The sequence below is a fragment of the Poecile atricapillus genome, chromosome W (genome assembly GCF_030490865.1).
Source record: "Poecile atricapillus isolate bPoeAtr1 chromosome W, bPoeAtr1.hap1, whole genome shotgun sequence".
Classification (NCBI taxonomy): domain Eukaryota; kingdom Metazoa; phylum Chordata; class Aves; order Passeriformes; family Paridae; genus Poecile; species Poecile atricapillus.
This window is the reverse complement of record NC_081288.1, coordinates 3,954,899-3,980,033: the sequence shown is the minus strand read 5'-3', so window position 1 is coordinate 3,980,033 and position 25,135 is coordinate 3,954,899. Positions and strand designations below refer to the sequence as shown.

The window sequence follows — 25,135 nt, the reverse complement described above, 5'->3', positions numbered from 1 at the left end:
AGCAAGTGCTGTGAGGACTGAAAGTTCTTACTCCCCCATTAAGCTTCTGCTTGTGGAACAAGAAGGATCTGAGAGTTTAAGATCCTCCTTGAAACCTTCCAGATTTGTCTATCTTTAAGAAAATTGTATGAGGTTACAACACATATTTTCCATTGCACAGAAGGGTAAAATACCCTGACATGCTCAAATCTCCCACAGGAGCCTGGTTTCAGATAAACCCATCCTAAGGCAACCATTTACATGGACTGCAGCACATGAATTACATCTCCTTCTGAACTTGCTTCAGAATCCAAAGCTCAAGGCTAAGAGATTTTACCATTTTCTGTTGCCACAATAAAAAGCAGCTCCACGAGGAATGTGGGTTTTGGTTGCAGAGTTGCAAGTACAGGGGAATAGGGTGCAATCCCCACACTCCCAACCACCCTCTGCATGTCCTTGGGCAAGATATTTCTTGTACCTGCCTCCCTCCCTCCATGGCTATTCAGACAAAGTTCTTCAGGGCAACAATTCTCACTTTCATGTAACAGTGGCAAAGCAAACTTAAGATTTTGACAATAGCAATGTTAGAAATGTTCCCTGCAAGCTCCATCTCACATCAGATTTTAGTCTGAGCAGACAAAGTGATAGTCTGACAGGTGAAATTCAACATAGCTTATGTGCAGAACAGTGCAGGTGAGAATGTAAATCATAACCTATGTGCTTAACGATGGGCTCTGAAATAGCTGCTGCTGCTCAGCAACAACACCTTGGGGTTTTAACAATTAGAAAAGTAATCAAGTCACTAAATCCCTCCTATTAAAATAGTAGCCAGTGTTCTGAATTAGGAAGAGAACAAGGCAGCAAAGGATGATGCCACTGTGCAAATCCCTGTTCTTAAGACCTCAGGGTTGTTAATACACCAGGCACCTCATTCAGCTTTGGGCTGACACGTCCTACACGTCCCTCTCAGCTTCCTGGTGGCTTCAGGACACTCAAATCTCTCTAAGAAGGCATCTAATCTGAGTTCCCAGAAGCAATGAACAGTTCATATTTAGCCCAAGAGGAGAGACAGTTATTCAATGCATTAGAGAATCACAGCATTTACACAGGTGCTTAAACCAAGGAATTAAAGTTTAAATTCAGGAAATCATACCTGAAAAATACCCAGTGCTTCACCTGAAGCACTATAACCAATCCTGCACTGCCAGTAAGGTAAATATTCTTAACAGACCATCATCCTCTTCACTTGCTGTGAAATCAGAACCTTTTAGGGCATCACACAAAAACAAAAATATTATCGCTTCAGACCAGTCATTACATACGTACATGACAGAATGAGGTGGCTGCACAGTTTCCAGGGTGTAAAGACAAACCACCAAATAAAACTTGGTAGCTGCAAAGAGCTCCAAATTAAGCGCTGCTGAGCCTTTGGAAAGGGCACTGATGAAAGAGAGGAGAAAAAGGGATGTGTAAGCAGGAAGAGCTGGAGGTGTTAGAAAAAAACTTATTTGAGAAACTACTAGAAATAGAAGTCAGTGGCAAGATTCCAGAGGAGGCCAATTCTCCAGCAGAGAAGTAAATTCAGAACCAAATTTTTCATGACATGCAAGATACAAACATGCCTGAGAAAGTCTGAGCCAACACATTCAGAGTGTTGAAAAACAGGGAGAAGGTGCATTCGCAAAAAAATGCCTCCTGCTAAGGAAACAAAGTCTGACACAGAGCTCAGTGAGTGTCTGAACCTTTGCAGGTTTCCACACCTGTACAGGTTTGTTTGCATCACCTGCTTACACACCTGGCTCCACTGTCACGTGTTTGTACAGCATCCACCATGCAGATGGAACTCAGGGGATGCAGATCTGCTCCAGGCTGGCTTGCTTCAGTGTCCCCATGGTACAGAAAAACACATTTACAGCATGAATCTCCTACACTAAATACTAAATGAACAAACCCTCTCCCCTACATTTTCATGGATAAACTTTACTCCTGTCTTCAACCACAATAAGGATTCTCAGAATGAAATGGTTCAAAAGTTGTCAATAAAGCCATTTTCAGCAAGTGGAAAACCTCCAAGTTACCAGACTGGAAGCTCAGAAGCTGGTGCTAAAAAGCTGAACAGCTGCTTAAAGGCACAAAATCCAGCCTGTGCACCTCAGGGAATGCTTACAGCCTAGTCACTCAAGAGGTATTTGCTGAAATAAGAGCCATAAATAAATCACTTTGCTTAAAACCAAGTCATATTTCAAGCTACGTTCAGATCACCTTCAATCTGTTACCCGTGGTTAAACTTCCTACAGCAGCCACTCAAATTATTTGAGTACCACAAGCAAACCTATGCTAATTCATACCAGGCTATCTTTGTTTTACTACACAGCAGCAAAATAGTGTTGCTCAAAGCCAAAGAGAAAATGAAGAGCAGAGGTAGGAACAGAATCTAGATTCTGTTTTTGCCCCAAGTCCCGTGGTTTTGGTGTCAGGCCTGTTCCTCACCTCTGCTGCAGTGAGGGTGAATCAGAGAAAGTGCCCAGCTCTGGGGGACTGCCTTACACAACACAAGAGCAGAGTAAGGAAGCCAACACACAGCAGGTAAAATACCAGTTTTTTAAAAAATTCTGTTTTACAAGCAAATGTTTGTACAGAGGTTAGTGGAACACAAGCAGACAAAATAGGCAAAACACAAGACCCGAGGGTTTGTCATAGAAATCTGCAGCCAAAACTCAACAGAAGGGCAAGAACTGGAGATATTCACAGCGTTGAACTACAGGTCTGTCCCCCCTCCCCCCAGTCCGTGTGTGTAACAGGAAGAAGATATCCAGCATGAGCTTTCAAACAGCTAAAATGCTCTCAGGGCTCACAGCCACTTCAGTATCTGCACAATTCTGGGTGCAATGGGGCAGAGACAACTGCCACCACTGCAGAGTCACCTCTTGCCAACTCTTTGTCACATACTGTTCCCAAACAAAAAGTAAACATAAAACCAGGAGCAGAGAGCTGTGTACTATTTTACAGCAAGTTAAAAATAAGAGTAGTAGTGTTTAGTAGTTTAGTCTGTCAGCTCTTTAGATTTTCATGAGAACTTCCCTCCATGGCCTCCTATGTTGAAAACTTCCACAGACACTCCTTCCCAAAAGGAAAAGAAATCCTAACCCTGATAGTGTTTGACCTCAAATATAGAAATATAAACAGAAAGAGCAAACAGCAGGTTTGAAATTATTAAACAAAGTCAGTTGCCTGTGTGTGAGTTAGAGAAGTGAGATTCTGACAGCTGGCCAGATACAGGAAGGAGTTTCCCATCTCCCTGCCTAATGACCTGAAATCAATTATCCCTGGATATTCCCAGCACAGACTGCCCAACAGCACAGAGCTCCTGCCAAGAGTCCATTAAATTCCCTCCTCTTTCCATTTCCATGGATTAGACATGGATTTTTTGTTTTGTTTTGGTTTTTTTTTAATCTGTGAAGACAGACTCAATCCGTGTTATCTTAGTCTCCATTCTGGCACAGAAGCTTTGTCCTGGAGTCAGGAGAAAAAACAGCTGCAACTGTCCCAATGACCCAAATCACTGGTGTGCAGAGATGAGGACTCAGGAGAGCAAGGCTCTAACTCTAGGAGAGACCATCAGGGAAGAGAAGATCATACACACAGTCCTTGTCCAAAGCTCCAGACTTATTGTGGATCCAGCACAGGGACTCCATGATGAAGCACCAGAACAAAGAAAGCAGGAATACAGACAAAGCATCTCCTCAGCAGTGGGTTTTCAACAGAGCAGTCATCTGAAAGCTCAAAAAAACCAGGATTCCCAGAGCAGAAAGCAGAAATGTGCAATTCAAAACGACACAGACGTGAATCTTACTTTCAAAGGGCTTTATATTACAAAAAAACGTAAGTCACAACGAATGTGTAAAATCCATTCAATGAGGCTTGTTTCCAGTCTGCTAGGAAAGCTACTTTTCTCTTCTTTATTCCCAGCCTACTGCTGAAAACGTGATTGCCAAAACAATGACACCTCGAGCTAGATTTTTAAAATCAAACTTGTTCCGCCAGATCCAGCACTCTGAACTTGTCCAGGTTGTAGAAACAAGCCTTCACCACTCTGCCTCCAAAATATCTTCCATTTAGATCCACAACAGCTGAAATTGAAACGAAGAGCAGATCAGCAAGCAGCAATTCAATAAAATAAACATCTCTTTAAATGAACAGCCTGACCAGTGAGACTGTTTAACCTCTCCACAGAAGTTAACTCTGAGGTTCACAGGACACAATTTAGGACCCTACCTTTGATGGCAGATTCAACCCGTTCAAACTCTAAAAATATTCTTACAGCCTCATCATCAGGGGCACCAGGGATCTGAAACAAAACAAAAACCCCAAGCCACAAGTAATTAGAACAGTAACGAGAATATTGTCTTCAACTGCTGTTCTTCACAAAGACAGTGAAAGAACAAAATAAAAAGGTTCCAAAAACACAATACTCAAGTGATTTTTGCACAGTTGCTATTCTTAGAAGCTTGTATCTTACAGATACAGAAAATCTGGAATTCCAACACAGTAAAGGACCCTGAGAGATCGTCTGTGTATGCCCTCTTAGGCAGTAACACTCCAGTTGTGAGGGATGATTGCTCAATTTACTTACAGAGCAGCCAAAAAGAGACAGATTATTTCTCACCTCAAAGATGACACATTTTCCAACCTTGCCATATTTCTCACATTCCTCCTTAGTTTCAACTTCAAGGTCTTCATCCACCTCCCCAGCACCAACCATGTTCTGAAAGTCAAAGGATAAACCCAGCTCACTGGATGGAGTCTGTGCAGGTGACTGTGTAGACAAATCACAGATGCTCTGTGAACTGTGACCATGAATCCTTTACAAGCTCAACAGCTACAGGAGGAGACAGATCCCTGTCATTAAGACAAAGGAACTGAACAATTTAAAGCAGTGTTGATTTAATGTCACAGCCTGTACCTCAGGAAGTTACATAATTTCTCCAGAACACCACATGGGTGCAGGCCAGAACTGTTTGTATTGTGCAGAGTTTTGTATCAGGAACAGAGGTTTAAACATTTCAACACGAAGACACATTCCCTTACTCCCAACTCACCCTCAGTAAGACCACTTTAGTTGGACATTTCAGTATCTCAGTCAAGGGGTTGGAATCCGCCTTCTTGCCCGTTTCTGTTTGAAGACAGAACAGTGAATCATGGAATAATTTAAGATTAAAGCTCAATTAGGGACTTTTATCAGAATATTATTGATCAAACGATGGAATAAAAGACAAAATGTAATTTCATATTGGTGAGGAACAGTTACTTCACAATCACTGGAATGACAGTAAGCAGAAAAATCCATTCCAATGGTGTGAATTAAGCAGTAACACTGACAATGTAGTGCTTCTTTGAGGGAAATAATTCCTAAGTTCAGAACTGTATCATAAGAACTACAAGACTAAAAGTATTCTGACTTCCACCACTTGTGCTCAGAAGCCTGGATGTTGTCTCGAGATCATACAAGAGCAGGGAAATGACAGAAACATCACCAGGATGTGACAGGCAAAAAGCCATCAGGGCAGAGCAGGATCAGCCCTGGAAGTGAAGATGCTTCCCCAACACTAAAGGAGGACAACTGATGGAGGAAGGGGAGGATGAGCTAAAAAAAAAAAATCTATACAGGATCACTTGTCCACAAGAACAAATATGAGTAATTTTTCCAACTCCAATGTTTTCAACAAGGACAGATGGTAAACAGAAACCCAGGAGCTTCATTTCTCACACACTTGGTGCAGGACACAATTACCTTTCTCTGTAGATTCACCAACAATGATCTTGCCACCCCTCTTGCTTGTTTTCTCTACTGACAGTGCTGTGCTGAGCCCCTGTTCATGTTTGCCCAGCCCCTGGCCCTCTCTGAAACCATATTTCTGCATGATTTTGTGAGCTACTGTCCCCCTGCAATGAGAAAAAAAACATCAGTTCATAAAGGCTCCTTCCACAAAACATTAACACTGTATTTCTCCTGAGTGCTCAAATATTCTACCTCCTAAAATTTCTTTACACAGAGGCAGAAAAGACAGGAGCTTCTACAAGTTATATGGCTTTTTTTTTTCCTAAGCAAAAGGCTAAAAAGTCTGGCTAGGTAATGCTAAAAGATTAAAACACTAAGTCACAGAAGAAATAACAAATTGTGAGGTCAAAGAAAGGCAGGTAAGGTCAGAGTTTTAGCCCTTCCTTCAATGAAGTGAGGGCTCCATGGTACTGTTAATTAGAGGTGGTAACAATGCACAAGCTGGTCCAACAGTACCAAGTTTGGTTATCCTTTTCTGGACAATTAAAAAAACCCACCAAACCCAAAAACGAAGTCTCTAAGCTGTTTTTAGCTGAAGATTCACCTTCACTCTGTGAAGTTAGTCACGGTAGTTAACACAAGCATCACATACAAGGCAGGAAAGTAAATGGGCAGATTTGCAGCCACAGCTGCTGTTACACTCATGCAAATACACTCTGAATTCTTGAACAAAGCAGAGCTGAAATGATTTGAAATACCAATTTGCTGCTATGCTATGCAGCAAATTTAAGACAAAGCTGGAAAAGAAACCTAGAACTAACATGCCACCTGTGTTTTCAAGTACACTGCATTGTTTGGCTTGTACAGGCCATAAACACTTTATGCTGGAGTGTGGCTTAAAAGCACGGCCCTGAATGCAACCACCTCAGATGTGTTTCCTCCAGTCCTGCCAATCCACATTTTTTCCTGTATCCTGCCAGTTTGGACTCTCTGAACTCAGACTAACCACATACATGCAATGGGTTGTGCTCTTCTTTCCTGACAAAGTATTTCAGTTTTGGTTTCCACCACCTTCCAATGCCTTTCCCCACAAAATGTGCAGGAGTCACTCATTTACCCCATGTTGGCGAGGAAGGAGTTGCTGGGTCCCGTGGGAGAACGAGGTCTCTCTGGCTCATCATACACTGGAGGAGGAATGGCTGCTTTGGAAGAAGGTGCCCGAGGTCTTGACTCTTCCTCATATGGGAATGATGCTACAGCTGGAGAAAACAGACATTTGGGATTTTTTAAATAAAATCCTAACAAATTATGAAAAGGTCTCCCACATAAATCCAAATCAGAAGAATGTTTCCTTTGCACAGTCTGTTTTAACATCCCCTCACCTCTCTGTCTCTCTCAGAAACAACATGTGAGTTATTCTGGGTTTTCCTCACTGGATGCAGTTCTCCACAGCTCTATAATGTATTTATTAACCTCTTATTAAATGGAGAAAAGGAACATTAAGAAACCACCTGCACTACAAAGACTTTATCTGGAGGACAAACTCCCATTCATCAGAAACAGAATTATGACAAAAATAGATCAATGCACACAACTCAGGGCCCAAGGACTGTAATAAAAATACACTGCACATTTGCAGAGAAGAGAAGCCAGTCTATTAAAAAGAATGAATGAAACCCATCTCACTGGCAATTTCTGAACTGCAGCTCTTCCTGGGGATCTGGATATCTCAATCGTACTGATTAGATTATTAAATCACCTTTCACTGACAAGTTAAATAGCAAAATAAAAAAAAACCCATGTACTAGAACACTATAAAAAGTAACTTTTGAATGGACTTACAGACTTTTATCAGACTGACCTAATTTTAGAATATTTCCTTCTACACTAGCTATTGTATCTTATCAAATAGAAGGTCACACATGAAGTTTGAAGATATAATATGAGGAAAAATAATTCCTATTTAAAAAACAGATAGACTGGACTATGGGACTTTTGCTACACCAATATTTTCTTGGTTTTTTCCAGTCTGGATTTGAGCATCAAGTAAGAAGCCATACAAAGGTTTCTTTGTGGGACCATGTCACATTTTAAAATCTCCCTCCTTAAGGATATTTCTAACATTTCCAGACGGTGTTTACTTTTCCTTGACACTGATCAATTGTTCTTAATTATTTACTAAAAACAATGTCTTTCTGTTTTGAATGTTTACACATGTCAAATGCTTTCACTGTATCATTCACTTGAGCTTTGAGGTATTTTTTCATTTTAATCTTGTCATAAATACAATGACTCCCAAAGAAAAGCTTGTGTGCCTAAGATTTTTCCTTATTACTTTTAGAAATATACAACATACTGGTAATTATTTTAGATTTTAGAATTTACAACAGTTAGACATAGGAAAAAAAAAAAGGAATTATTTTGTTCCTATAGCAGGATGATGCCATCTCGTGGACAACTGAGATCCTCACACCACCACTGCACACAAATCTCTTCAGCTAAACTACCCTGAAAAACTTCTAAAATTTTGTCTCTAGTGCATAACTCCTTTAGAAAAGATATTCACTAAGTACCTCCTCAAGGAAAGAGCAATGGAAAAATTCCCTCTCCACACTGTGGAGATTTCTAGTCTACCCAGAAAATCCTGACTGTGACATTTCCTCTTTTATATCAGAAGTGTGTAGCTGCACATGGTTGTAACAGCCCAGTTTGCCAAGCCATTTGTTCAGCAATACAGAAAGATTTCTTCAGAACAGAGATGTGAAGCAGGGCAGCATCACAGGTGCCCCAGAGCCTGCCCCCATGAACCAAGAACTTGTTCATGTCCTGCTGCTAAAAGAATCCAATGGGAAAAGCAGGAGGACTGAACTGAATAGAAAGCTGAGGGAGAAATCAACACTGCTGGGTTTAGAGAAGAGGATTTTGGAGTACTCACGTTCTTTGTCCTTCTCAACCAGAGAAGTGGGTGGTGCAATGGCAGCTCCTCCCATACCTACGAGCAAAATGGAACACAACACACTTGGAGGATATCACAACAAACCTGAATTATTTACTGTAACTTTGTTGCTGAAAGAGAATAAAGACTAATTTTGTTTATGCAAAGCTGTATTTCTGATCCACATGACCTGACAAACTCTAAGGGCACTGATGTAACAAACGCAGGAATGAAAAGCTACAATAGTGAAAAACTCAGTGATTCTCACAGCCTGATTTGATATCATGTTTCACCCCTTCCCTGGAAACTACACCATGCAGGAACTTACTACAGGTATCTACAAAACAAGGTTAAACAGAGATTTCCACAAGTAATTTGGCTGCCATCTGCCTCCATGGAAAAATACCAGTATTCTGCATTATATTATGTTGTAATAAAATGCCAGATTTATTCTAAAGGCTCAGAATTAATAGTGTACTCATATGAGGACAGAGAAATACAGAATTCATGAAATAGAACTGTGAATTCCCCTCCCTCTTTTTCTTCTCTGTCCATACCAAAACCATAAGTAGTTCCCTTACTTCTTTTCCGTCTTTCCCTTTCATAATCTTCATCTTCATCAGAATCTGGATCTGGTCGTCTTGAAAACCCACTGGCTTCATGTCTGTCTTTACGCCTTCTAGGAGATACAGCAAGTTAGGATGAGAACCCATGGAAGTTACCTCTTTGTTTTAATTTGTGATCCCACCTCTGCAGGGTGAATTATTCTGCTCCATCCAACTGGCATTTAACATGTTTCCCATGAAAGTGCAAGCTAACACCTTCACCATTTGTTTCTTTGCTTTTACCCTCATGGGGCATTTTTGCTAAAACAGAAGACGGATCTAAACTAAGATCATTTTCCAAGTCAGCCAAGAAGAATGCATGGAAAGGAGGAAGCACCTGAATAAATCCTGTCCAAACACACCAGAGTGACTGAATGACTACTGTGGAAAAGGTGCTGGAACAAAGAGCAAGGTAACAGACATTGATTAATCAATCACCCTGCTCTGGACAGAATCCCTTTTACATTTCCCATCACAGGCTATATAGAGTAGTATCATTTACTCAATTAAAAAATATCCTCATGCTTAAACATCAGACTGTAGAGAAGCTTGCTTGGCATTTAATGTAAGATTCAGGAATAACTTCTAATGTGAAATAAAAGAAATGCTTGAAAATTTGCTTGCACTTCAGGTGTTATCTGATGCGATCAGGAAATTACTCATTTTAAAATAAAAAAAAAAGCACTTTTCCTCCAAAGTTAAGAGCACCACCTGGTATACAAATCACATCTCATTCTGAGATCACAGCCACCAAAACTGTGCTAAAGGATACTAAAAACAGGTCCTACTGTGGAGCCACACAGAATTTCTGAATCTCTACACTATGAAATCAAAACAAATGCACAGCCTGTACTCTCAAAGCACGCAACTGATGCAGGTTTGGCTGCAATTGTTTCCCCAGTCTGAAATCAGAATTTATTATGCATTTTTCATCTCTTTTCTCTAATGTTTATATGTATAAAGACTCTTGGCCCACACACAAGTACAAATACAACCAAAGAGCAGTAAATGCTGAAGCTGTGGGAATGACATCCCAGAATCCTGAGGTCTTGCATGCCAGTAGGGCAGAGCCTCAGTCATTCCTTCTCCATCAAAACAACAAAGATGTAACCAAGAGAAGACACAGTGACTAGAAATATTAATTTCCACAATCTAAACAGGGCAGCAGAACTGTAATTCCAGACTTCAGATGATTCATACTGTGATGAAGACAGTTTATTCACTTCACTTGAAATGAGCAAATGTAATCTTCTGCCTGGCTGGCTGATATTTTACCACTTATAACAGTCAGATACTGAATCTGCATTCCATTTCTTTAACATGATCACAGAGATTTTCCTCTTCAGGGAGAGGGCATTAAAAATAAAGCAGTATTTTCTTTTGTGCAGAGACAATAGCTTAATAAGCATATAATTAACCTACTTAATAATTAAATTACTGATTGTAGAGTATTAAAAAAGGAAATGCAACTATGCCTCTCAAAGTCTGGGCTAGCTACATTTAAAACTGAATGCATTCATGGATCAGTTTGCAGTTTTTAGGAGAAGAAAGGATGGTTCATCACTGAGTGTGGAAAAGGTTTTTCTGTAGTCAGGTGACACTGACATCAAACACTCTAACACCCGCATGGTCAAAGTCTGATAACGATGCATGAAGTACCCAAATACTGCTGCTATCATTGAAACAAAGTAAATTTAGAATAATTTTGACAAGGGTCTTTCAGCTGAAGAGGCTGCAAAGCTGGTAATTCTTACTGGTTTTGCACTGTTAGGTGATTTCTACCAGGAGCATTAAAACATTTTTTAAAACACTGCACTTGTTTCTACAAGCATGCAATATACACAAAAACTCTAAGAACTTCCATGAAAATAGAAAAATAAAATTGAACAAATTGATGTGTCTATTCTTTAGATAAGAGTCAATATGTCAAGTGTTAAAAAAAAAGCCTTACTTTTCTCTCTCTTCAATCTCCTTTTGCCTCTCCAGCTCCCTCTGCCGCTGCCGTTCCTCTCTCTGACGTTTCACCACCTTTTCGTAGTCATTTGGGAACATGGGATCATACTCATCTGCCAGGGGAATCAACACATCTCCTGCAGAAAAACCACTAGGGACAGGATCCTGGAAAACAAAATAAATAATTTAGCTGAGATCTGAAAACAACACCCAGTTGAAAAGCAAAAATTTAACACATCCAATTCCTGATTTCTGTAATGTCAGAAATATCCTAATCCCACCAGTGCTAGAAGAAATCTTGGTTTTATTTAAAACTAATATTTCATCCAGTCTCTCGTTACATCAAATTTTTCCCATGAAGAAAGAACCACCCCCTCCCGTTGCAAAACGCAAAGCAGCAGCAAATCAGCATGGACAGGAATTTTTCAAACCCCATTAATGCATTATTAGAAGCTTTACGGCATCTTCCTGCTGCAACCATCTGCCAGAGTCCTCCCACTCAATCTCATCAGGCTTTTTTATCAGCTGCTATTAATAAAATACCAACAGGGGCACACAGACTGCACTCCTCTAATCTGAAAGAATCATTTCAGAACTTTTTCTTTGAAAAAGCTACAGGGAGAGAGTTTCTCTTGATTCCTTACCATAAGAAATCAGTTCATAAGGTTAGGTGGCTTTTCTTTTATTTTTCAGGTCCAGTTCCAACACTGGTGCAAGCACAATTATAGTCATTATTTAGCTGCCCAAATTGATGTCTTAACAAGTAATTTGGAGCTCTCCAGGACTCTAAGAACACTGTTTTATAAGTGCACATTAACCATGGTAATTCCATGCTGTACCACACAGAAGTCTGAATAAAGTTGAAATGTTAATTAAATAATTCTCAGCAGAGGAAGACAGTCTCAGAAAATAATTACTTTTTTGACCACTAGAAAACATTCAATTTCCAAAACGTTTGTTAACAGCTGTGCTTTTAGCTGCTCTGCTCTTACCTTTAGCCCAGCTGCTACATGAGGGGGTGTGTCCACGATCTGTCTCTCATCAGAGGAGCTGCCTCGTTTCAGGTCAATCACTGGAGCAAGGACTGTGGTTTGTTTTGTTCTCTGACTCTGCAAAAATCACCAAAACACACAATGTCTAAAAAAGATAAAGCAGTTTTCTAAAAATCAGCTTACTTGATATACTTTGCAGTGGTAGGTGAATGGTCCTAGGTTTTGACTGGGACCAGAAATACACATTAAAAATTCATCCAATCACTTCAGGTGAGTTTGAACTGAGTTAGTTTCTAAGAAACTCAGATTTATTCTAAAGATCTACTGTTCTTCCCATTCATCATCAGATAAAATATTTTAATCTCTTCTGAACTCTTGAGTTTTCTAATCCTATCCTATTCTTCTGTTAGGCTATGGATACATTGCACATCAGTTACATGGACAAAGAATATAACTAATACAGAAGTCAGTAAATTTCATCCATGCAGTTTGTTCCAATTATCAACTAAATCCTGCCCCTAATTTCAGCAGCATAAATCAGGAATAATTCCAGTGAAAAAATGCTATGGCTACTTAAGTATCTGATATCAGTACTACTGCTTCTTTTAATTAAGTAGTCTCACTACAGAACCTGCACACCCCAAAGAGCACCTGTGTCCTGCCTGAGTCAAAATATCAACACTGCTCAAAGAAAAAGGGTGAAATAAAAAGCAGCAGCAGTAAAAAGAGAAAATGGCTCTGTCACAGTCTAATAAAAATCAGCTTGCACTTCTCCCTTTTATCTACTCTGGAAATACTTGCTGTAAAAAATTCTAATACATGGTGACTTGCAGGTTAGCACCAAGATCCTTTTAAGTAACAACCATAATATGATGTAAACACGTAAATAATAAATCACAGTGTGACCCCTACTTGCATTAAAAAAAAAATGTATAAAGATGAATTTCATTATCTTTAAAGCTAAACTTGAAGATCAGCTTTTGGCTCTGCTGGTTAAAAGCTCAGAGATTTGCTGCACATACATCAGTGCTTCCTTCAGTTTAAATTTTGCAACACTCCCTCCAAGAGACATCAAGAAAAATGCATTTTCCCTTTTCCTCTTCAGCTTTGCCAGGCTCTTTGCTACAACCTTGCAGACAAATACCAGCAAAATTACCCCAAATTGGTATTCTTAGGTCACAAACACAATGCACTGAACACGAAAGAAGTATGAAAGAAAGCAAAACCATAAAGGGACTGTACCTTTGCTTGTGTGAGAGCTGCTTTCTTCACCTGCAACTGAGACTGCAGCAGTTTGAAATTCTTGGACCAGCCTTCTGTTTTAGAATCGCTGGTCTCAACCCCCAAGTCATCGTAAAGTGACATTTTCCCTTCAATTTAAAACTGAAAGAAAATAGAAAAAAACCACAAAACTCTAGATGACACCACAAACCTATTTCCAGGTTATTTGCTAATAGTTTGCATACATGGGTGGTAGACCACCTTTTATTTAACTTTTCCTAAATCCAGAGAAAACTGACCTTTTTCTGACTCCTTCTGGTAAATACACATAACTAGAGCAAAGCTGTACAAAAGGGATAGTTTGAAAGGTAATGAAAACTGTTCAAGAATTAATTTAATCCTGCAGTGGAATAAGAACAATCAGGACTCAATAGCAAGAAGTTTACTGCATAAAGAAAAAAAGGAGGTTTTGAAGATTATTAAACATCTGGCCTCGGGATGAAACACAGCAGAGGTTATAAAGGCACAGATTCACAGGATGAGGACAGGGTGTTGTAGGAATTCCCACCTGCCACAGAGCAGTAGGATTTTGGCAGCAGGACTGATGCTATCCAAGGGGAGACAGAATGTACTGTCATAGGATCAATCAAGGTAGAAAAGACCTCTGAGATCATCGAGTCCAACCTGTGACTGAAAACCACCTTGTCACCCAGACCAGAGCAGTCAGTGCCACGTCCAGCCTTCCCTTGGACACTTCCAGGGTTGAGGACTTCACCACCTCCCTGGGCAGTCTGCTCCAACACTTAAACATCATTTCTGGTAAGAAATTCTTCCTAATGTCCAGCCTGAACCTCCCCAGGGGCAGCCTGATGCCATTTCCTATTGTCCTGTCGCTTGTTCCCTGGGAGCAGAGCCCGACCATCCCCCGGCTGTCCCCTCCTGTCAGGGAGTTGTGCAGAGTCACAAGGTCCCCCCTGAGCCTCCTTTTCTCCAGGCTGAGCCCCCCCAGCCACTTCTCCTCAGACTTGCGCTCCAGACACTTTCCAGCTCTGCTGCCCTTCCCTGGACAACATACGGATGTACGGATGAATGCAGGGAGGGCGCTGTCCCCGCGGGGAAGGGACAAGTGACAAGGCACAGGGGCTGTCCCCACGATAAAAGGAAGGGTGGGCTGCGAGCTCCGTCGCTCCGGGAACAGAGGGGGCGAAGCAGGCCCTGACACCCCGCCCCACCTTCCACAGGCCCGGACCCCTCCGAGGAGCCTCTGAGCGCGGCACAGCCGCCCTGTCCTACCTCCACACACCCCGCGGGGCCCGGAGCCGCCTCCCCACACGGCCGGGGCCGGGCCTGAAGCCACCACTCACCAGTCCCGGCGCCGCCGCCGCCATGAGCCGGCGCTGAGCACGGCGGGAAGGGCCGCGCCTGCGCACTGCGCCCCGCGCCGCCTCGCTAGCGCCCCCCGGCGGCGGGAGGAGGGAGCGGCGCCGGCGCCATTGCAGTCCCTCAGAGCCGTCCCAGTACGGACCGGGCCGGCGGGGCCGGGGGCCGGGCGGGGCCGGGGGCCGGGCGGGGCCGGGGGCTCCCAGAGACTGGGAGGGGAGGGGGCGGTAGGAGTGCTGCCCCCGCCTCAGCTGGCCCTCCAGTGGCGAAGAAGCTGCCTGCCCGAAGAATAAGAAGCCCAGGTTCCTTCGGGTTCTCACAGTGCTCGTCGTGTGTAATCTGCGCTCGGAGCTTTTATTTAATCATGGAGTCCCTGAGCTACGGAGAGCGGCCGAAGCAGGCCACGGGGATGGGGAAGGGTCTGGAGGCGAAGCCCTGAGGGGGCTTGGGTTGTTCTGCGGAAGAAGAGGAGGCTGAGGGAGGACCTCCCTGGAGTCTCCAGCGTCCTCCCGAGAGCAGGGGATTGATCTGTGTGGTGACAGTGACAGGAACCGAGGGCAGGGCTGTATTTAAGCTCATCACTATTTGATGATGCAGATGAACATGCAAGACTGTCTGCAAAGCCAAACACAACCTCCAGCCCTGAAGCAGATAGATCTGGCACCTCAACCTCAAAACATTACAAACATTATCTCTGTATTTATCAGAAAGTCTTTATCTCCAGCATTGCTTCCGACTGTGCTACTCGTGTAGTTTATTTCTCCGTGGTTAAATGAAAAAATAAATAAAATAAAGCTACTACTTCCTCTCCCACTTACGCTGCTTTCTATTAACCCAGTCTTTCTAAAAACATTTATAGATGTGTCTGTTTTCATAATGACAATGAAAACTTCTTAAATATAAGAAGCAATTATCTTCATTTTATTTATAGAGGATTTCTCAAGCATCTTCCTATGGTTTCTTCCTTTAGCAATGTCAGCATTTTTTAAAGGAAGGATTGATCTAATTCACATGTCTGTAACCTTGTGGAAGAAAAAAAAATCAGCAAGGCACTACTTTTACAGCTTAAGAATCCCACTGAGAAAATAACTATGTATCCTATGTTGAAGGAATCAAATAATTAATTGCATCAAAAGGTACTGAGAGAAATCCCTGTGGATTGAAATGTCACAGAGCAATACCACAGCATGACAGCCACAGGGGGAAACTCAAAGGAGATTAGAATCTGCAAAGGTGGAAAACACGATAGCAACAGGAGATTTCAGTTCCTTCTCAGAACAAGTCATAACAGGGAGGCTAAAGGTTGAATTATCAGACCTGTAAATAACTATCTATTAAAGCCATGAATCAGATAACTCACAAGGAGAGAAGCAGCTCTTGGTTAAGTCTAGAAAGTGCATTAGGCATGGATCAAAACCAGTCCGTCACTGTTTGTAGAAATAGCCGCAATGTATTTGTACACACCCATTGAGGAGCAAAGGAGCCAAGAAAATCCTTCTCATTAAATTTGGGGGGGGGGGGTTTGCAGGCAGATAAAGAAACCTCACCCTGCTGCTAAGGTCTCAGACAGATGAAATGGAGGAGAAATGTATGAGGTCATCCCCAACACTACACATCTTGAAGGTTGGTTAATTGTGGCTGAAATCTCCTTTGCAGCTACATCTGCAAAGGTGGGGGAGCACTGGCCAGCTCTGTGCCTCCTACAGACCCTCACGGATGCTGAAGTCTGATCTTCCAGCTATTTTTACTTTTTTTCATTTGTATTTCAAACCTTTCCATGTTTGCTTTTCCTCTTGAATCCCACCCATCATTGCTGTGTCACCAGTCCCACCTCTGTACCTGCCTTTCTAATCTCATGTGGCTCTGTCTTTGTGTTTTCTTGCAGCTCTTTTCTCCCAGCCTCAGAATTTTCTCATCATTTTGAGATGAGTTTGATGCAGCTGGGTCTCCTGAACTCCGAAATGAGGTGAGGAGAGGAGGGGAGATGGGGTTAATTACAGGGAGATCCAAAAAGCTGTGAATAAACTTATATTCTCATGTGAGAAGACTTGATTGGAACCCCTCACTGTACCAACAGGCCAGCTGGAAAAGGTGAACAGCCAAGGTGGTGAAATTTGTTGCAAATCCCAATTTGTTCAGAGTAATCAGCCAAAAGCTGGAAGCAAGAAGTTGCAGAAGGATGGCATGGCACTGGCTGGTTGATGAGATGGCAGATGGGAGTCAGTGGTAATGAATGCAAAGCAATGCACACAAGAGAAAATAGCACTAACAAAACACACACAGCAGCAACTCTAAATCAGCTGCTTCCATTAAGGAAGGAGATGCTGCATTCATTGTGGATAATTTTCCAGAAATGCCTGCTTAGTGAAAGAAGGAAGGAAGTAGGAAAGCAAACAGGCTGCTGGGAAGCATTAAAATCTTAAAAAAGGAGAAAATATCCTCATAAATCTAACATGCACATGCATGTTTGAGTGGCCACCTGCACTCCTGGGTATCTCATCCTCTCTGAGAAGCAGCAGTGCAATAAAAAAACTAAAGAAATCAGATGTGTTGGGTGAAAAGAGGCAGCTGAAGGGGACCCTGGAAGCATCAAGCATCCAGAACGGTCCAGAAAATGTAAATAGGGAGTCCTTATTTTTCTCCCTGATGGTGGTCTCTAAGAATGTGTAAAATAAAGCAGTGCTGGGGGGGGGTTGGGGGAAGCAGCCTATAAATGTGTAATTTATGTCTCATTTCCCTAAAGCATTAACAGCAGTTTTTGGTGGATGTGGATGATTTGTTTTGTGTTACAGATCTATGAGGGTGAGGGCTGCTAATATGCCAAAATGGCATTAGAGGGCAGTGCATGGCAACCTAACTGGAGGTTTTTTGGGGTTGCTGTGAGAAACCACTCTCTGGAACCTCTGGGGACCAGGAGAACAGAGGGGCTCCCACTCACACAGGTGAGAAATGGCGGGGACCAGCACATGACACAAAAGCAAAACATAAGGGCTGATCAGCACAGTGTCAACCTGCTGTAAAAGTAGTTAAAAGGCATTAGGTGGTGGTTTCCAACCACTGGTGGAGATCCCAAGCAGAGAACCAACCCTGCTACACATCACACTTTTTGTGATAACCCTGGCAGAACCTCCAAACCTTTCTGGATTTGATTTTCCTTCCCCCCCCCCCCCGAAAATGTTTTCTGCTATCCTCCCAATGATCTTCAGCTTTGCCCACAGGGTAAAATGAATTATGAAGAGGAAAATCCCTGTAGAAAACTTGTCCTGGCTTGGGAAGATTGGCTTAGGTTTGCTGGCTTAAAAAGAAAACAACCCAAACTTCAAGGAGTAACAACCTGAAGGAATTGAAAATGGTTAGAAAGGCATTTGAAATAATCTTTATTCTACTAAGGGAACAGCTGAAAACGTGGCTGTGAAAGCAGTGAAGGATGACTGTGAAAGCAGTGAAGGAAACAGTGCCTTTTGCCATATATAGAATAACCCAAACCCCCAGAAAATCGTGGGGGTTTTTCCCCTATTTTTTACTTGTTTCACATTTTCACCTAGTTTCATACTTTGGCTGAGTTCCATAACTAAAATGAGTAAGAAATGTCTCAGAACAGAAACATTTCAGCACAGATGAAGTTTCCAACATACTTCAATATTTTTGATGACAGCTAAAGAAAACTCCATTGCTTTTGACACTGCACAGGGAGTGTTGCAGTTTGGGCAGCCATGGGAAAAAAAGCATGCTTTAAATGAGGAAATGACCATTTTGTCCTACCGCCGCTGTCTCAAGCTTGTTTGAAGAAGCGAGAAAACGTCAAAAACACAACAGTGAAAATATTACACATGACTAGACTCAGTACAGATGGGATATCTGCCATCACTGAGGAAAAAAAGAGTTGTGCTGCTCTGCTAGAGGAAGGATTTGGATAAGAAATTATTCAGAACTCCCCTGTGTTAGCCACACAGTGGGTTTCTGTGCCAAAAATGCAGGTTCCTTACATGTTGCAAATCCCGCTGTCTGAGAAACTGGATGGATTTCAGGAGGTTTGTCTTTTCTCAAATTATAGAAGATCCTGAATTGAAAGGGACCTACAAAGATCTGAATTAAGAACCTTTGCTGGGAGTTGGACTCAGTCATTCATCCCCATGTGTCACTTCCAGCTTAAAATGTTCTATGATTCTGAGATTTTATGAAAATGAGGGGGATGGGGAGAGTTAAAGCTCTGTTGCATTGGTCGCTGGTTTTAAAACTAATAACTGAGAAAGTTACTGAAAGCCAAGTCAAACAGTGAGGGAGGTTTTGGAAGTGGAGAGGAAAATCAGCTTTACAAACATCTGAATGAAAGCTCTATCCAAGGCAAAAAGACAGATAGTCTTTTTGGACTGAAATAAAATTCTGGATATGAGATTAAATTCTAAGAACTGTGGGTTGTTACCGGGCAGAGCAACATCGCTCTGGAAATGCCTCTGCTCTGATGATTCACAGATAGGTGAGGTTACTCTTCTGCTTGCTCAAGATCTATATCAAGTTCTCATGAACCACTGTTTTCAGCCCAAAACAGCTGAGTCCAAGAACTTGAAGTTCAAAGAGAATTCTCTGACGTCCTGTCATGGTGGCTGTCACAACATTCTTGGCATAAACAGAACTATTTGGTGTTAAAGCACAATGATGGGCACTGAGATGCTCATGGATAGTAACAGGTTGCCCAGAAAGATTGTGCAGTCTCCATCCTGATCCAATCCAATCTGAAATGTTTGATGAGTCTGTGATTATTTCTATGGCTTTGTTACTTGCTGCACTACTCCAGAGAGATGAAGAAGATTTAGCATTCAGACTTGCTCTGGATTTACTCAAGTGCTCTCACCACTGGGAAAATGTCAAAAGGAATTCTCCTCCTCCATTAGGTATCCCCAGCTTTTAAACAGATATTCAGCTTCTTTTCCATGCAGAATTTTATGCTGGGACATGGCCTTGTCTGTCTTTTTGCATGGATTTCTTCCCATGTGGATCATGTGCAGCATCCTGGGCCCTGAAGTGTATCCAGTGACACTGATATTCCAGGTGAATTTTTGAAGCTTAGACAGATGTTCAGATTCTGTCGAAAGAAGAAAATGCTGGTTTAGGGTAGTCCTAGAGGATTTATATGCTAACGCTTCCAGATTGTCTCTGCCACAGAGGTGTGTAATGCCAACAGAGACAGGAACACTGAAACATCCTCATGCCTGACCAGTCTGGTCTAAGGGATATGGTTTAGGATTTGGAACTTCCTCAAGCTCCAGGCAGCATTTTCCAGCTGTTTAGAAGTTACACTCTCCATCTTACAAGAGGACTATATATATATATATATATATATGGAAATATAGACTCAGAGATGTTGTCCTGTACAATTATAATATAATTAATTGCATCCAGGTTTAACTTTCTAAAACTGAGATGCCCAATACATTTTCAAGCATGGGCTGTGGCCAGTTGATCTCTAGAACACAATCCTTGGAACAGCACTTTCCTAATTTGCTGGGGCACTTTCCATATTCTACTTTATATTCTAGGACTTATTTTTGGTCATAGTTTTAATTTTATGAAAATACATAATTGCTTACCATGCAGTTTTTGATAACTCTACAATTCACAAGACTCTGCCAGACTAAGAAAAAAAGAGCTAGCCGTGTGCGTATTCTGAGTGTATATCTCATTCAAGACAGGAAAACTTTTATATGTTATAAAACAAGCTAATGACTGGAAGTTAAAACAAGATTAGGACCCAAGTCTGATTATTCTGCATTTTTCTGGGCAGGATTTCTTGCCTCTTCATTCAAAAATATTTATTGATTATTGAAAAGGGCTTGATACTGAACTGCCCTGATGGGTAATGTAGCCCAGCCTGTCAACTCTTATATTTCTTGAAAAAACAAAAGCAGTGTAGCCAGAGAGAGAGTCCTCTAAAGTAATTTCTACCATGGATCAGATCATTGTATTATGGAAGGCAAATGATGGAAATTGAGCACTGAGCTTTCATTTTTCCAACCTGAAAATGTTCACCATGTGCCTTGTTTTTCCTTCTACATTCATTCCAATGCCTTAAACCATAAATGAGCAATGGCCAAGTGTGAGCACTGTCCATCCTTCTGTTCCTGAAAACCAAGGAAGACATAAAAAAAAACCCACCCCAAACCTACTTTTCAGGTAAACAGCATTATCTCCACCATCAGACCAGACCACATGTGCGTAAAAGGATGTGTTATCAAAAATATCTGTAATGGTGACCTTAAAAAAGTACAAGCAGTGCTAATGAATTTCTTGTTATTTTAGAAAGGGACTTTCTTCTCCGTTGGTGCAGAGAACTTCCTGAAGCAAAAACAAATGAAGCTTTTCTTTCTTTCTTTTTAAATGTAAGGTAGAAACATTTTGACTAAACTTCTGCTCTGTTGTTTTCTAGTTATTCAGAATTAGGAGATGTTTTCAATGATCCTTCAGCCCAGAGAAGAGAAGGGTCTGGGGAGAACTTCAGACACCTTCCAGTACCTAAGCAGGCTCCAAGAGAGCTGGAAAGGGGCTTTGTATGAGGGCATGGAGTGACAGGACAAGGGGGGTGGGATGGCTTTAAAGTGACAGAGGACAGAATTACATTGGATATCAGGAAGAAATTCTTTACTATGTGTGTAGTGAGCTTTGGCTGCCCCATCCCTGGAAATGTTCAAGGCCAGGTTGGACAGATCTTGGAGCAACCTGGGATAGTGGAAGGTGTTCCTGCCCATGGCAGGGGATAGAACAAACTGATCTTTAAGGTTCCTTCCAACCCAAATGAGTCTGTGATTCTAAGACAGAACCCTATCTTAACTTGAACACTGAACATGACAAAGTACGAGAACATAGAGGCATCTCTGCAGTTAAGATGAGGGTTTTTATCGAGAATTTACTGTAATCAAGAGTTTACAAGTGTTGGGCAAGGAGAAAGGCAAGGAAGTAACTTCCCCAACCCACATTTAGAGTTAGTTGAGGAGCCAAAATTAGGACAAGGTGCTCTTAGCTGTCTCTTCTGGGCTCCTTCTGATGCTTGTTACCTTTGGCAGCAGGTCCTTCTCATGAAGCTCTCCCTCTCTTAGCTCCTCTTGTTTCCCATGTATCAGAAATTGCCATTTGTTGGTTATGATTTCTCATTTCAAAGCTCCACACTGGAGCTGGATGTTGCCAGAATGGAGCATTCCAAGGGCAGAGCCAGGCTGTGCCAGCATGGGGAACTCACAGCAATACCTGTGACAATCAGTGAGTGCCAGCAGCTCTGCTCAGATATGTCACTTTTTGGGGAGTGTGAGAAGCTGAGGTTTGGCTGTGCATGGATGTTTGAGATGGCACAGCAACCAGGATGCAAACCCAGTTGCATTAAAATGGGTGCAGTTACTGTTCTTGTGCAAATATTTAATTTTTGAATTTTCTTGATCCCACTAAAGAGAGATGATACAGATGTAATCATCTTAGTGAATACTGAACAGCCAAGCAGGTAGATACTATAATTCTATTATGATTTATTTTTTCATATTATCTTTCATCTATTCTTTTATAGTCTAAGCTGCACATATCTGGCAGAGCATCTGGAGTACTTTCCACTTCTAACTTTAAATGACCTGACAAAAACATTCCAAATTGAGGAGGCTCAATGTCAGGCTTTTATTAGTCACATCACATATTTCCACTTCCAAGGTTTTCCACTTGCTCACCATGAAAACGGCTAATGAGATGTTTTATGTGTGCTACTCTTTGTATCATGCAGGTGACAGATATAATGAAGATGGTCATGAGGTCATCTGAGCAAGGGGAAGTCTGGCTGATAGGAAGTAAATCAGCCCTGGAAATTGTCCTCCCTTTGTTCATTCAACACAAGTGACATCAGCCTCTGTGTGACATGGGGACATGTGAAACTCTTTATCCCAAATATTCTCACTTTCAGAGGCTTATTTAATAATTCCCTATATTAAAAGTAAGTTGCAACTTACTCTCAAAAGGAGGGAATGTTGATCTCTGGGAACTAGAAATAAAGACATTTAGGAGTTGGAACCATCTACCTTAGGACAGGACCTAAAATTATAAGGTTGTTTAATGCTTTCTTCAGAGGACTGTATAGGGTTGTCCTTGGTTATCACCATGCAGTGATCAAAATAGACTGGACTTCAGAAGGGCTGAACTGTGATAATCAGAGGCATCAATAGAGGAGAGGGTGAGTATACATCCAGAAGAGATATAAAAGATCCCAGATGTTGGTTTTTTATCTGATTTCCTGCCTGCAGTGTCACTGTACTCTTGCAAAGCATAAGACCATCCCACACATGATGGAATTCTGCTGGATAAAGATGACCTCCAGCAAAATTTGCACATTTTGTGTAGTTGGTAAATACAATCAGATTCAAAGCAAATTGTACTCACTGTCTGAGCTCAGCATTTTGGGGTGAAGATCCCTTTTCAGCACTGAATGTTCTGAAGTTACAAAGAGCTTTGTCCTGATCTCTGGGAGGTTTGAGGACATTTGGCCCACATGAATGATTCCTCTGCAACCTCCAAAGCAAACCACCAGGCAGTTGCCTCAGTTGGATGGATGCAGGTGATGAAATAAGGTCTGGCTGTAAAATGTGGACAGTTTAATTCCTTAGGGTCAGGGGAGAACTTCCTCAGGGTAAGAATACTTGTGTTGAACAGCCTGATAAATAGCTGCTGTTTTCTTGAAAGAACAGCTCCAGGGCATGAAATATAAACTGCTTTATGGAAATAACTCCTGCATTTCGTTAGCATGCTTTATAGTCAGCTCGATCCTGTCTAGGTCACCTTCCTCTTTCCTTTTCCTCTTAAGAGTAGAGAGGCACTGACCATCAGAGGCCCTGAACAGAGCAGGTACTTGCATGGACTTGTGTGGACATCCTGGACCTTTCCATACCACAGATTTGTCAGCTGCAGGCCATTGCTTTCACCTTTAGTTGCATTACCCTTCAAGAGTGAAGCAGTCCAGAATTCAGCCCCAAACCTGCTGTGCTCAGGCATTTATGACCTGTACACTAGAGTCAGAGAGAGATGGTGGGGTTGGTGACAGGGTCTGGACCTGGGACAGCTGACAAATTTCTAACTCATCTGATTGAAGAGATTAAACCTGGTGGTAGGGAGGTTGCTTTTGCCAAGCGCTGGGAGACTGTTGTGAACACCAAGGTAACGCAGGGCAATGTTTGGTGCTAATTATAGCAGGCAAAGTTTGTTCGTGGCAGTTGAATGCCAGGTGGGAGGATTGGTGGGTATCCTCATACCAAATGAGACATCTGCTGCATTTGGGTGATCACAGCCAGTGCAGAGAAGCAGCCCCTTCACAGTGGAGCTCATTTCACCCCAAGGCAGGCATCAGAAATAGGTCATCTGAGCTGCTGCCTGTCCTCTTCTTTCACTGTGACAGCAGACGGGTGACTAACTCAAAAGTCTGTGTCTACACCAACATCTCATTAACTGAGAAAATGTGAAAACCACCTTATTGATCCAAAATTCTTTTCTCATCTTGTCTCAGCAGTTGAGCTCCTTGAGGAGAAAGACTCAAAGTGCCCTGGAATCCTCCACAGGCTTGTCAAGTTACTCAGATCTTTGCATCTCAAACATCCATCATCTCATGGCCAGGGAGACCTTAGAGCAGCATTCCAGTATCTAAAGGAGACTCACAAGAGGGCTGGAGAGGCACTTCTCACAAGGGCATGGAGTGACAGGACAAGGGAAAATGGCCTTAAGCCAAAGGATGGTAGAGTTGGATTAGATATTAGGAAAAATTGCTTTACTCTGAAGGTGTTGAGGCGCTGGAATGGGTTTCCCAGAGAGATGGTTGATTCCTCATCTCTGGAAGTGTTCAAGGCCCCGTTGGACAGGGCTTGGAGCAACCTGGGATAGTGCAAAGTAGCACTACCCACAACGGGAGGGTTGAAACTGGATGATCTTTAAGGCCCCTTCCAACCCAAACCATTCTGTGACTCTATAATTGTATGATTTGATAATCCAAAGATCCCATCCCAAGCCCACCCTTCTCCTCTGCACAAATAGTGCTCAGTCGATGAAAATTGTTTTAGGTTAACTGCACCAAAGCAGGCCACGGAGATCTACCCAATGGAAAGGGTAACCCACCAGTGAGTTACTTATTTAATATCTTACCCATAATTTCCTGTCTTCCAATGTCCGGCTCTGCTGAACATCAGTGCTCCCTCATTAGTGCTTAATTGTCCCATTTTAATTTGCCTCATTTACAACTGCTTGAATACTGCTGTCACTGCAGAATTTGAGAACCACTGAA

General features: G+C 42.0%; 1 protein-coding gene across 2 annotated transcripts; it reads right to left on the bottom strand.

The window, feature by feature from the left end:
• Nucleotides 1-2,561: 2,561 nt before the first annotated feature.
• LOC131592164 (splicing factor 45) lies at nt 2,562-14,885 on the bottom strand. 2 transcript variants are annotated; one of them, XM_058863481.1, is made up of 12 exons: nt 14,829-14,885; nt 13,486-13,626; nt 12,244-12,360; nt 11,250-11,416; nt 9,275-9,372; nt 8,694-8,750; nt 6,876-7,017; nt 5,771-5,922; nt 5,079-5,152; nt 4,646-4,744; nt 4,255-4,327; nt 2,562-4,109 (listed from the first exon to the last, which is right to left on the bottom strand). In XM_058863481.1, the coding sequence occupies exons 2-12, from the start codon at nt 13,606-13,608 to the stop codon at nt 4,006-4,008; spliced, it is 1,206 nt and encodes a 401-aa protein (XP_058719464.1). In that variant the 5' UTR covers nt 13,609-13,626; nt 14,829-14,885; the 3' UTR covers nt 2,562-4,005. The 2 variants fall into 2 exon arrangements, with proteins under 2 accessions (XP_058719464.1, XP_058719465.1); XM_058863482.1 differs by having other exon boundaries at nt 9,275-9,369.
• Nucleotides 14,886-25,135: the final 10,250 nt, after the last annotated feature.

Bases quoted from the DNA above. Each gene is read 5' to 3' on its own strand.
- LOC131592164 (XM_058863481.1), bottom strand. From the start codon at position 13,608: ATGTCACTTTACGATGACTTGGGGGTTGAGACCAGCGATTCTAAAACA. The intron at 5,923-6,875 runs GTAAATGAGTGA...TTCTCATTGCAG, and splicing joins TCCTTCCTCGCCAACATGGG to GGGGACAGTAGCTCACAAAA. The intron at 4,745-5,078 runs GTGAGTTGGGAG...TTTGACTTTCAG, and splicing joins CTAAAGTGGTCTTACTGAGG to AACATGGTTGGTGCTGGGGA.